The sequence below is a fragment of the Dendrobates tinctorius genome, unplaced genomic scaffold (assembly GCF_039654945.1).
Source record: "Dendrobates tinctorius isolate UK_male_01 unplaced genomic scaffold, ASM3965494v1 ptg000086l, whole genome shotgun sequence".
In the NCBI taxonomy this organism is placed as follows: domain Eukaryota; kingdom Metazoa; phylum Chordata; class Amphibia; order Anura; family Dendrobatidae; genus Dendrobates; species Dendrobates tinctorius.
In genome coordinates this window covers 3,133,015-3,146,677 of record NW_027361754.1, presented here as the reverse complement: position 1 = coordinate 3,146,677, position 13,663 = coordinate 3,133,015, and the positions used below count along the sequence as shown (strand labels likewise).

Genomic DNA, 13,663 nt, shown 5'->3' with positions numbered 1-13,663 from the left:
TCTTGATTTGGAGTTATTCCATGCTAATCTTTGCATCAGAAAATATGAAACCCGCAGTAGAGATGCAGAAAAAAATGTTATCTAAAATACTGCTATTGTAACTCTCTGCCTAGGAAATCCGCTGTGTCCCACCTGTGTGGACGGACCCTTTGGACAGGTGCATCCTCGTGTGTGGCAAACAGGTGGTGCATCGAGTAGCCCTCTAGAGACCCCCAGTGGCACAGTAAGAAGACCAGAGCTGCCAGTCACTTTGGGGGCAGCCTGGATTGGTGGTCTGGTTGGCATTTCTCTTGGTCGCTGTATGAAGAGCGCTTAGGATCGCCGGGGACTGTTCCATCTTTACTAGACGCTGCCACAAAAAAATTGGCAATGTCTTTTAGAAAAGTCTCTTTAATTTTCTTTCCTTCCACAGATAATCCCACCCAGCGAGAGAAATGTTCCGTGCAATAAACTGTGAGTAAGGCATCCCCCTGACAGCCCCTTTCACCCCGCGCCCACCACTTCCCATCCACAATATCCAGATCCTTTTCCATCCTTCATCCAGTGTAATAAGAAATCTCATTTCTTGAGCATTGGTGCATCCTCTGCATCTTTTCTGTTGTTCATTTTGCCATTTTTGGGGGTAATGAGGATATTTAAAGGGAGATGTTATTTTAGAAAGGACTTGGCATGAAAGTGGTTGTTGGGAAGTTAGAACAAAGGACAGAGCTGCCTCTATTCAGGAGACGCTGGCACAAGCCTCTGAGCAGCACTAGAAGACGTGCCCAGCGTGGAGAAAACATGCAAATCACTGCTGGGGCACCCAGCTTAACCAAGATGAGGACAGAGCGAGCGGGCGACCTGCGGGCTCTCGGCTGCCCATCTCTCCTTCACCTGCTGTGGCTTCTGGCCGTCCATACAGGTGAGGCGGGTACACTGCCCGCTGCGTGAGTCTAAGCTCTTCTGTCCACACTCCCCCCTACTATAGTTGATATTAATGTTGGCACTTTTTCTGTGTACCCCTAAGGAGGCGCTGGCACAATATATACCAGGCGTGGGGGGTTCACATGCAGCGGTTTTGCTTGGCGGCATTCATCTTCACGCTTCTATGGGAAACTGCTTTACTTTTTACTCCAATCTTGATAACTTTCCTACTTTGCATTTTAAATTCTCATCCTGATGTAGCTCTGCCCTCACATCTGATCGGCTTGTTACCGTGTATCAGTGCAGGTGATAGGTGCTGCGGCTGGCTCACATGCCAAATGGATCCACAGCCCCCACTACCCCGGTGTGCGCCATAACAAGGTGGTCTTCTGACCGCTAGAAGCGGCTCGTGCCATATGTGCTTTATTACAGTCAGAGACTGTTGGTGATTAACTCTCAGTGCATCCTGTGATCCCCCCAATGGGGGCACTGCGGCTGGCACTGTTATTATGGGGGCACTGCGGCTGGCACTGTTATTATGGGGGCACTGTGGATATCACTGTTATTATGGGGGCACTGTGGATATCACTGTTATTATGGGGACACTGTGGATATCACTGTTATTATGGGGACACTGTGGATATCACTGTTATTATGGGGGCACTGTGGATGGCACTGTTATTATGGGGGCACTGTGGATGGCACTGTTATGGGGGCACTGTGGATATCGCTGTTATGGAGGCACTGTGGATGGCACTGTTATTATGGGAGCACTGTGGATGGCACTGTTATTATGGGGGTACTGTGGATATCACTGTTATTATGGGGGCACTGTGGATATCACTGTTATTATGGGGGCACTGTGGATGGCACTGTTATTATGGGGGCACTGTGGATATCGCTTATCTCTTATTATGGGGGTACTGTGGATGGCACTGTTATTATGGGGGCACTGTGGATATCACTGTTATTATGGGGGCACTGTGGATATCACTGTTATTATGGGGGCACTGTGGATGGCACTGTTATTATGGGGGCACTGTGGATATCGCTTATCGCTGTTATGGGGACACTGTGGATATCGCTGTTATTATGGGGGCACTGTGGATATTGCTGTTATGGGGCACTGTGGATATTGCTGTTATTATGGGGGCACTGGATATCATTGTTATTATGGGGGCACTGTGGATATCACTGTTATTATGGGGGCACTGCAGATATCGCAGTTATTATGGGGGCATTGTGGATATCACTTATGGGGGCACTGTAGATATCGCTGTTATAATGGGGGCATTGTGGATATCACTTATTATGGGGGCACTGTGGATGACACTGTTATTATGGGGGCACTGTGGATATCGCTGTTATTTTGGGGGCACTGTGGCTATTACTGTTATGGCTGTCCTTTGTCTGTCACTGTGACCGTACTGTGAGTGACTGGTGTATGTATATTTATACACAGTGCCTTGAAAAAGTATTTGCCTGTGAACTTTTACACATTCTGTCACGTTACAGCCACAACCTTTATATGTGTTTTTTTAATTTGGATTTTCTGTGATACAAAACTAAGTAACAAGTATTTGTGACACGTAAAGGAAATGATACATGGTTTTCTATTTAAAAAATAGAAATCTGATAATAGTGAGGTGTATTAGTATTCAGCCCCCCTGAGTCAGTACTTTGTAGGACCACCTTTCTCTGCAGTTACTGCTGTATTCTTTTGGGGTCTCCCTCTCCCAGCTCTGCACATCTAGAGGTGAAATTTTGCCCCTTCTTTGAACACTTGCTCTCAGTGAGATTGGATGGAGACATCTGTGATCAGTAACTTTCATCTCTTGTCACAGATTCTCTGGGATTTGGGTCTGGATAGTGACTGGGCTGTTTATACACATGAATATGCTCTCATCTGTATCCTCCATTGTAGCTGTGGCAGGATGTTTAGGGTGGTTGTCCTGCTGGAAGGTGAACCTACTACCCAGTGTCAAGTCTTTTGCAGCCTCTAACAGGTTTTCCTCCAGAATTGACCTGTATTTAGCTCAATCCATCTTCTCAAATTTGACCAGCTTCCCTGTCCCTGCTGAAGAAAAGTCTCCCCACAGCATGATGCTGCCACCGCCATGTGTGATGATGGGGATGGTGTTGTAAGGCGATGGGCAGTCTTAGTTTTCAGTCACACACAGCATCTTGTATTTAGCCCAAACAGTTCTCATTTGGTCTGATCTTAGCCCCTTCTTCCACATGGTCGCTGTGGCCCTACATATTTTTGCAAACAGGACTTCTTATGATTTGCTATCAAAAATGGATTCTTCTTGCCACACTTTCAGAAAGGCCAGATTTGTGGAGTATATGACTAATAGTTTCCCTGTGGACAGATTCACCCACTTGAGCTGTGGATCTCTGCGACTCCTCCACAGTGACCATGGCGCTCCTAGCTGCTACTATCTTTAGTGCTCCCCTTGCTTGGGATGTCAGGTTTGGTGGAAGGCCTTGTCTTGATAGGTTTGCAGTTGTGCCATACTCCTTCCATTCTTGTATGACAAATTGAGCAGTGCTACATGAGATGTTCAGAGCTTGGGCTATTTTTTTTTTATAACCTAACCCTGCTCTACTCTTCTCCACAACTTTATCCCTGACCTTTCTGTTGAGCTCCTTGGTTTTCACGATGCCGTTTGATCCCTAATGTTCTCACACAAACCACTGAGGCTATGTGCACATGGTGCGGATTCTGCTGCGGATCCGCAGTGGTTTTTGCCCTGCGGGTCCGCAGCAGATTTAGGTGTGTTGTACAGTACCATTGTTTTCAATGGTAAACTGAAAAACGCTGTGCACATGCTGCGGATTACAATCCGCAGCATGTCAATTCTTTGTGTGGATTTTGCTGCGGTTTTACACCTTATTCATTATGAGGTGTGAAACCGCAGGCTCATCCGCAGATAAACCGCAGGACTTTTGTCCTGCGGATTTACCTGCGGATTTTTCAACAAAATCCACACAACCTTAAAACTACGTGTGCACTTACCCTGAGGCCTTCATAGAACAGGTGGACACAAAGTACTAATTATGTGACTTGTGGAGGAAATTGGTCACTCAAGATTTTATTTAGGGGGATTCGACTACAGGGGGCTGAATACAAATACACCTCACAATTATCAGATTTAGATTTTCAAAATAATTAGAAAACCATGTATCATTTCATTTACATTTCACAAATACTTGCTACTTTGTATTGGTATCACATAAAATCCCCCCAAAATACATTTGTTTGTGGGTGTAGTGTGAAAAAATATGGAAGTTAAAGGGGTATAAATATATTTTCAAGCTTTGGTACATTATTGTATGTAAAGTTTCCATTTGAGGATTTTTTTCACCTTTTTATAAATAATATATAACCCTCTGCTTTACTGGACTATAGATGGCTACACACCCAGAGCCCCAGGCAGACACGCTTCATGGTGCGGGGTCACCCCTGTATTGAGAGGAGCTCCTGATGCAGGGATGGATGAATTTAGCGGATTCGTACACAAAGAGCTGTATTCAGGCTCCGATCAATGGGTGTTGGCAGCTTTGGCCACTTTCCCCACTGTCCCTGCAGAGTTTGCCCCCCTGTGTTTCTGACACTTGATATATGGCCTGTTCTGTGTTTTGTGTCCTAATGTCAGACCTCCTTCCTTGCCAAAAGTCCTGACGTGACGGAGCCGGTACCAGTGACAACCAGACTGTGCATCGTCAGTGTTGGGAGTCTCCAGACCCTCCCCCTTGTTGAGAATATTTGCACTTATTTTGATATTAAATGGAGATTATTACAATCCAAAAATCACAGTAGCAACAGAGCAGCAACAGCAGGAAAAAGGGAAGTCTGCAATTCTTAAATGTGTACTTGGTGTAAGGTCGTTCTTCTGTGGCTCAGATCACACAAGCCGAAAGGATAAAAAGCTCTCCAAAGTGCAACACCTTTGTTACAATGGTTGTCTGCTGTTACTTGTAGTCCGCCAGTGCATAGTATCAAAAATACCAACGTCATTCTTGATATTCCATATTGATGGGTGTTGATTAGTGAATCTTGACTTGTGTGTGCGCAGAAAGACTATTTAAGATGCGGCAACTGAAACACGCAGGACATACCCCAGAAAAAGCTATGAAGGCGAAACCTTGGGTTGGGCAGGAATCTGGTCCGTCGCTAGTACTCTACATTTTTTCGGTATATTGTATAACGTGCGGTTTTCATAAATATTTGTGAGTATATAGAGATTACCTCTTGATTATACAAACCTGAGGTCTCCTGTACGATGGTTTTACGCTTAATATATCGCTAGCTGTATTAAGACCGACAATGGGATTTATAACCTGCACAGGAGGACTACAAGTACCAGTGGACAAACAAAGGAGCTGTCCTGCTCTGGACATCAGTTTATCCTTCTATGTATAAAAGGAGGTGAGTGAACACCCCTGTTCAGACTGCGACCATCGGCCTCTACGATGTCAGCCACAGCAGGACAGAGGTGGAGGGATTGAATTTCAGATGATATCAAACTAGATAAGACACACAGCTCAGCAGACAGTATTACTTACGATGGGATTTGATACACAGCACAGCAGACGGTATCACACGTGATGGGATTAGGTACACAGCTCAGCATCTCGATGAATGTAACATTTGGTATTTTCTCGTGTTTCCTGCAGATCTCGTCGAGGTTGTGAACATCACCAGTCACATCCAGCACATCCATGGCACGTACGGTAGATCCGCGCTGCTCTCGGTGCAGTACAGCAGCTCCAGCAGAGACAAGCCAGTGGTCAAATGGCAAGTGAGGAGAGAGAAGCCGGTCACTGTGGTGCAGTCTGTGGGCACAGAGATAATTGGGAATTTGCGACCGGATTATAAGGATCGCATACAGATATTTGAAAATGGCTCCCTCCTAATAAGCAACCTCCTCCTTTCTGACGAGGGGATGTACGAGGTGGAGGTCTCCATAACGGATGACACTTTCACTGGACAAAAGTCTATCAACCTCACTGTGGACGGTAAGATCATAATGATGTCACTAGACTGACGGCCACATTTCTTCCATAATATTACCGGCCATAGTCGCCTCCCCCGTAACATTACCAGCTACAGTCACCTCCTCCATAACATTACCATCCACAGTCACCTCCATAACATTACCATCCACAGTCACCTCCTCCATAACATTACCGGCTACAGTCACCTCCCCCATAAAATTACCATCCACAGTCACCTCCTCCATAACATTACCATCCACAGTCACCTCCTCCATAACATTACTTGCTACAGTCACCTCCTCCATAACATTACCATCCACAGTCACCTCCTCCATAACATTACCGGCTACAGTCACCTCCTCCATAACATTACCATCCACAGTCACCTCCTCCATAACATTACCATCCACAGTCACCTCCTCCATAACATTACCATCCACAGTCACCTCATCCATAATATTACCATCCACAGTCAACTCCATAACATTACCATCCACAGTCACCTCCTCCATAACATTACCATCCACAGTCACCTCCTCCATAATATTACCATCCACAGTCACCTCCTCCATAATATTACCATCCACAGTCACCTCCCCCATAATATTACCATCCACAGTCACCTCCTCCATAACATTACCATCCACAGTCACCTCCTCCATAACATTACCGGCTACAGTCACCTCCTCCATAATATTACCATCCACAGTCACCTCCCCCATAATATTACCATCCACAGTCACCTCCTCCATAACATTACCATCCACAGTCACCTCCTCCATAATATTACCATCCACAGTCACCTCCTCCATAATATTACCATCCACAGTCACCTCCTCCATAATATTACCATCCACAGTCACCTCCCCCATAATATTACCATCCACAGTCACCTCCTCCATAACATTACCATCCACAGTCACCTCCTCCATAACATTACCATCCACAGTCACCTCCTCCATAACATTACCGGCTACAGTCACCTCCTCCATAACATTACCATCCACAGTCACCTCCTCCATAACATTACCATCCACAGTCACCTCCTCCATAACATTACCATCCACAGTCACCTCCTCCATAACATTACCATCCACAGTCACCTCATCCATAACATTACCATCCACAGTCACCTCCCCCATAATATTACCATCCACAGTCAACTCCATAACATTGCCATCCACAGTCACCTCCTCCATAACATTACCATCCACAGTCACCTCCTCCATAATATTACTGGTCACAGTCATTAGGTTTTATATTTTCTCATCTTTCCTTTGATTTCTGACCAGTTCCTGTGTCGAAGCCTCGTGTGTCTGTTCCTTCATCCACTGTCCTGGAGCTGACAGAGAACCTCACTATGAGCTGCGTCCATGATAACGGGACTAAGCCGCTCTACACCTGGCTGAAGGCTGGGAAGACGCTAATCAATGACTCCAGGATCCTTCTGTCCCCTAACCATCAGGTGGTGACCATCACCAGAGTCTTAATGTCTGATGATGAAATCTATAATTGCCTAGTAGAAAATCCTATTAGCCGCGGACGTAGTTCTCCTATAAAGATGACTGTCTACAGTGAGTAATAATTATTAATATTAAACACATGGAAATTATATGTATATTTTTTTTATATACTAAAGTATATGACCACTGTGAGGGGTTGACTCACTCAGCTGCTTCCCAAGGTAGACACAGGAACTCTTCTTGTGGTAAATCACCTGCTGGTTTATTGTGAAACAGCATTAAACGTAGCAGGGTTCAGCAAAGTAAACATGGCCTTTCTGCCATAACAGCAAAACAAAAAGATAATGTATAGCAAAGTCCATCTGTCTGAGGAGTTCGCCTGCCCAGACCACCATGTGTCTTCAGCTCCACCTGGAGCCACCATTTGAAGTCTTTCCTCTCCAAATCACAACACAGGGACTGCCTCTCAAGTCCAGCTAGTTAAACCCAGACCATGTGACTGATCATGTGATCAGCACAGGAGTGTGTCTTCCCACCCACTCTATAGATGTCTTTAGAGTGGGTGGGAAGACACACTCCTGTGCTGATACCGTACTGTACTGTACCGTACCAGTGTCACATTTTCCCCCACCTCCGCCCTAAGCTGGGGGTTTTGGCACCTTCAGACACCAAGCAGTATTCGGGAGAAAGCATCCGTGTTACCATGTAACTTCCCTGGCCTATGCTCTACGTGGAATCTGAAATGTTGAAGGGCTAAGAACCACCTAGTCACCCGGGAATTCTTACCCTTCTTCTCTCTTAACCATCTCAGAGGAGCATGGACTGATACTAGCTTAAACTTACGGCCTAGAAGGTAATGCTTCAGTGTGTCCACGGCCCACTTTATGGCTAAGCACTCCTTCTCAACAATTGCGTAGTTTTTCTAGCAGGAAGAGAGTTTCCGGCTCAGATACAGGACAGGATGCTCTTAATTTATTTCCTGAGACAGCTTAGCTCCCAACCCGACTTCTGAAGCATCTGTCTGGACCACAAATTCTTTGCTAAAGTCCAGTACAACCAGAACTGGATGCTTGCACAGAGACCGCTTAAGCTCCTGAAATGCCACCTCTGTGTCAGGAGTCCATTTCACCATTGTCGACTTGGTGATCTTAAGGATATCTTTTATCCCCACGGTGGAGAGCAAGTTCCTAGCCAAGTGGCAAGGCCCATATGAGGTGGAGGAAAAACGGGGTGACGTGAATTACAAGGTACACCAGCCCGGTCACAAGAAGCTGCACCAGGTGTACCATGTGAACTTGCTCAAATATGGAGAGATCGGAAATCGCTGGAAGCTCTTTGCCTGCGGGCCCATTCTGAAGCCAAAGTGGAGGAGATCACAATTGCTGAGAATCTAACCGTGGCCCAGAAGCAACAGTGTTGAGAACTGCTGCAGCGGAATCTTAGCCTATTCTCCGAGTTGCCAAGGCATACACAGGTGGTGGAAGACGAAGTATTAACAGAATAAAATATAGAGAACTTGGCACTCAATATATGGTAAATAACATTGTGTTATGAAGGTTTTGTCCCTTGGACAATTTTGAGTGTTCCTGATACATTTTTTCATGCTGATTTCAGAAATGACTTCAGATTTTTCTTATCACGTAAGGTTTTTGAGAATTGATACAAAACATTATAATCTGTTATAATTCTAAAAACTCATATGAACTTTTTCTGAAAGTATATTCTGAGTTTTCCACTGAAATAACATAAATTGCTTATCTACACATATGCAAGCACTTATTATGAGGATACCACACAGGCACAGTGAATCATTCGGCTGACCGTGTACGGAGCATACCACATCTCCTGGGTAGGGGAGGACTCAAAAGACTATACTGACATACTTAGAGCATGGCTGAATGAATCAAGACCTTCAATGCCGTTCGCTGTTCCAATGATATGGAGAGCAGAGAGCTCATGTAACAGATTGCTACATCTGCCTTACAAATATAACAGGATATTCAGCAAAGAACAAGAAATCAATAGAATATCCTAATCTTCCTTCAGCCATAAGACCAGTGCCACATGATGAACTTCTTTGTGTTCCAAAGCCAGCCAAAGTATGGACAATGGAGGACGACGAAGATGAACTAACAATGACAGTGGAAAATGAAACTGCTGTAGACCCAAACTTTGAGCCTTCTGCTTCTAAGTCACATCTGTTCAGTCAAGCTGATGTGAGTGACTTGGTCAGAGATTTCAAATTGTCAAAGAGGCAGGCAGAATTATTGGGATCAAGGCTACAAGAACGGAATCTCTTATTACCAGGAACAAGAGTTTCTGTTTTTCGCCATCGTCAAGAAGACCTTAATCAATTTTCAACCATGTTGACAGTTTAACCTTTTGTAACAATGTATTGGGGTTGTTTGGTGCTCTTGGATGCGAACATGACCCGAAGGAATGGCAACTGTTCATTGACTCATCAGTTTTAAGTCTGAAGGCTGTTTTACTACACAACGGAAATCTCTATCCTTCTATACCTATTGGACATGCCATAAACATGAAAGAAACCTATGAGAATATGAAGTTACTGTTGACCCACATTATAGAAATTATAACTGGAACATATGTGGTGATCTAAAATTGTTGCACTTCTTCCTGGACTGCAGCTTGGATATACCAAGTATTGTTGTTTTATTTGTGAGTGGGACAGTCATGCAAGAGAAATGCATTTCAGAAAGGACTGGCCACTATGCGAAAACCTGGTTGCTGGAAAGAAGAATGTTAAACATAATCCTCTCGTTGATCCAGCAAAGATATTTCTCCCTCCTTTGCATATTAAACTTGGGATTATTAAGTATTTTGTCAAAGCAATGAACAAAGAATCGGAAGCCTTTTCTTACTGGCGACAGAAATTTACAAGAATAAGTAATGCAAAGCTTAAAGAAGGTATTTTTTTATTGGCCCACAGATCAGAGATATAGTGAATAACAGTAGCTTTGATGGTCTTTTGCAAGGTGCTGAACAAGTGGCATGGAGAGCCTTTAAAGATGTGACCTTCAACTTCCTTGGCAACAGCAGGGCACCAAACTTTGAACAACTCGTGGGCAACATGCTCACAGCATATCATTTGATGAAATGCAATATGTCAGTAAAAATGCATTTTCTACATTCTCACTTGAACTTTTTTCCAGCCAGTCTTGGTGCCATTAGCGATGAACACGGTGAAAGATTTCAGACATTGCACTGATGGAGAAAAGGTACCAGGGAAAGTGGAGTACGTCAATGCTGGCTGACTGTTGCTGGAATCTTATTCGAGAAGCATCTGACACCGATTATAAACAAAAGTCGTCTGCAAAACACTTTTGAACAGTTGCTTTTGCTACTGACATCGATGCACATGTATGTAGTGTCTCGGACGTCATAATGTAGACTATAAACTGTTGTTTCTTAACCCCTTACTGCCAGCTCACAGAATAGTACGTCAGCTGGCAGTATCCCCCGCTTTGAGGTGGGCACCGGCAGTGAGCCTACCTCAAAGCCGCGACATGTCAGCTGTTTTTAACAGCTGACGTGTGCAATAGACGCGAGCGGAATTGCGATTTGCTCGCGCCTATTAAGTAGTTAAATGCCGCTGTCAAACTCTGACAGCGGGCATTTAAATGCACTTTCGGATGCCGGTCCGGAAATACGTGCAGCGACGACCCCCCGTCACGTGATCGGGGGTCATCGCTGTGTTGCCATCACAACCAGAGGTCTCCTCAAGACCTCTATGGTTGTTAATGGCAGATTGCTATGAGCGCCACCCTGTGGTCGGCGCTCATAGCAAGCCTGTAATTCTGCTGCATAGAGGTGATCTGAGCATCACCTCTATGTAGCAGAGGCGTTTGCGCTATGGCAGCTTCTAGCCTCCTATGGAGGCTATTGAAGCATACCAAAAGTAAAAGAAAGTGTTTAAAACTATAAAAAGAATAATAAAAAAAAAAGTTCAAATCACCCTCTTTTGCCCCAATCAAAATAAAACAATAAAAAAAAAAATCAAACCTACACATATTTGGTATTGCCGCATTCAGAATCACCCGATCTATCAATAAAAAAGAGAATTAACCTGATCACTAAACGGCGTAGCGATAAAAAAAGCAAAAGGCCAGAATTACGGTTTTTTCGTCGCCGCGATATTGCATTAAAATGCAATAACAGGCAATCAAAACGTATCTGCACAAAAGTGGTGATATTAAAAACGACAGCTATGCACGCAAAAAATAAGCCTGCACCAAACCCGAGATCACGAAAAATGTAGACGCTACAGGTCTTGGAAAATTGCACAATTTGTTTTGGGGTTTTTTTTAGCAAACTTTGAAATTTTTTTCACCACTTAGGTAAAAGAGAACCTAGACATGTTTGGTGTCTATGAACAAAAAGCAAGTGTGGGATTGCACTTTTTTTTGCAATTTCACCGAACTTGGAATTTTTTTCCCGTTTTCTAGTACATGACATGGTAAATCCAATGGTGTTGTTCAAAAGTACAACTCGTCCCACAAAAAGTAAGCCCTCAGGTTAGTTTCACACTTGCAGCGTTTCGAGCGCACATGAAACGCATGCAAAAAACACTTGCAAGCGCTTGTAAACGCTGCAATTTTTCGTCGCATCATCATGCGCGTTACGACAAAAAACGCAGCGTTTGTATGCGTTTTCAAGCATTTTTCCATGCATTTGCGTTTTTTATTTCACAGGAGGAAAATCCTTGAAAAATTCTTGCAACAGACTCCACCAATGGGACATCAGTGGGCGTGTGTTATGGGAATTCTTTATATAGACCCTGTTTACAGCTGAATTCTTCACATTTGCTTGAATTTTCCTTTGTGAAACATGGATCTGCGCTGGAAGAGTTTTCACTTGGATCTTGACATCAGGATGGCTCAGGCTTATGCAGTTGCTTGCCATCAACAAAGGGAGAGAGAGAGACAGCAAAGACAGCAGCGGCGGCGTTTGTGGATACATCCTATTATTGAACTCTGGGAGAGCCGTGGAGCGTACCACACTCTACAGCGAGCTCCAGGCAAACCCGGAGAAATTTACTGATTATACCCGGATGTCCCAACAAAGCTTCAGAGATTTGCTTGGTTGTGTCCAAGATGCCATCCGGAGACAGGATACAAAGCTCCGGCGTGCGATTCCTCCTGAGGAACGGCTCCTGGTCACATTACGGTACGTAGTATTGCAAAACCAATGCCTGCATAATTTTCTTTGTTGTGACATGTACTATTCCAAATCTGGCAGAATTATTGTTCGGCCATGTAGTAAACAAAAGGCTGCAGTATTATTTTTATGCCATGTAGTAAACAAAAGGCTGCAGATTTATTTTTATGCCATGTATTTTTTTTTTTTTTTAATTTTATTTTTTTGTTTTAAAAATCCATATACATAAATATTAATTTTTGTTCTTTCTCGGTTTCCCAGATTCCTGGCTACTGGAGAGAGCCTCTCTTCACTCTACTTCCAGTACCGGATTGGAATATCCACCTTGTCTGGAATTGTTGCGGACACCTGCCGGGCTTTTTTGGAACGTTCTCTGTCCTGAATTTATGCCCCTGCCCACCGCCGAAAAGTGGATGGAAATAGCAGAAAAATTCTGGACAGTATGCAATTTCCCCAACTGTTTGGGAGCGATTGATGGGAAACATATCCGGATTATCAGACCAAAAAGAACTGGATCTGAGTACTATAACTACAAAAGTACTTTTCTACAGTACTCATGGCCATTTCGGATGCAGACTGTATGTTTGTTTCAGTGGACATTGGGGAATTTGGCCGTGGGAATGACTCCCAGGCTTTTAAGACCTCGGACATGGACCGGAGGTTGTATGGCAACCATTTCAATTTCCCCAGGCAACGGCCTCTTCCCAACACCGAAGGTCCACCACAGCCCTTTGTAATGGTTGGGGATGAGGCATTCCAGATGTGCCAAAACCTGCGCAAACCCTACTCCAGCCGGGACATGGACCACACCAAAAAAAATTTTAATTACAGGCTGACCAGGGCCAAAACTGTAGAGTGTGCCTTTGGTATACTTGTCTCCAGATGGCGCATTCTCGGCACAGCCATTAATCTGAAACTGGAAACAGTGGATGAGGTGGTGAAGGCCTGTGTGGTTCTACATAATTTTGTGATCGCTAGAGAGCACCCGAACTTTGAACTCGATGATGCATCTCCTAACCCATTGCCTGAATTTACTCAGCACCCTCTCAGGTCATACGTTGAAGTTGGCCAAATGAGGGACCAATTTGCGGCCTACTTCAACTCAGATGTAGGACGGG

The 13,663-nt window shown here is 44.4% G+C and overlaps 2 protein-coding genes across 3 annotated transcripts in view; both read left to right on the top strand.

The window, feature by feature from the left end:
- The first annotated feature begins 113 nt into the window (after positions 1-113).
- HEPACAM (hepatic and glial cell adhesion molecule) overlaps positions 114-13,663 on the top strand; it is a 35,850-nt gene continuing 22,300 nt past the window's right edge. The window contains exons 1-4 of one of the 2 annotated variants that reach the window (XM_073584894.1): positions 114-223; positions 413-453; positions 5,584-5,925; positions 7,197-7,478. In XM_073584894.1, the coding sequence (XP_073440995.1) occupies positions 435-453; positions 5,584-5,925; positions 7,197-7,478 (643 nt within the window). In that variant the 5' untranslated portion in view covers positions 114-223; positions 413-434. Of the gene's footprint in view, positions 224-412; positions 454-589; positions 902-5,583; positions 5,926-7,196; positions 7,479-13,663 lie in introns of those variants that run through there. The other variant, XM_073584892.1, reaches the window with a different exon arrangement.
- On the top strand, positions 5,950-7,185 carry LOC141097590 (uncharacterized; the record flags this gene model as incomplete). The annotated part of the gene is made up of 1 exon (XM_073584845.1): positions 5,950-7,185. A coding segment is annotated over one exon (1,236 nt), but the record flags the coding sequence as incomplete, so codon positions are not given.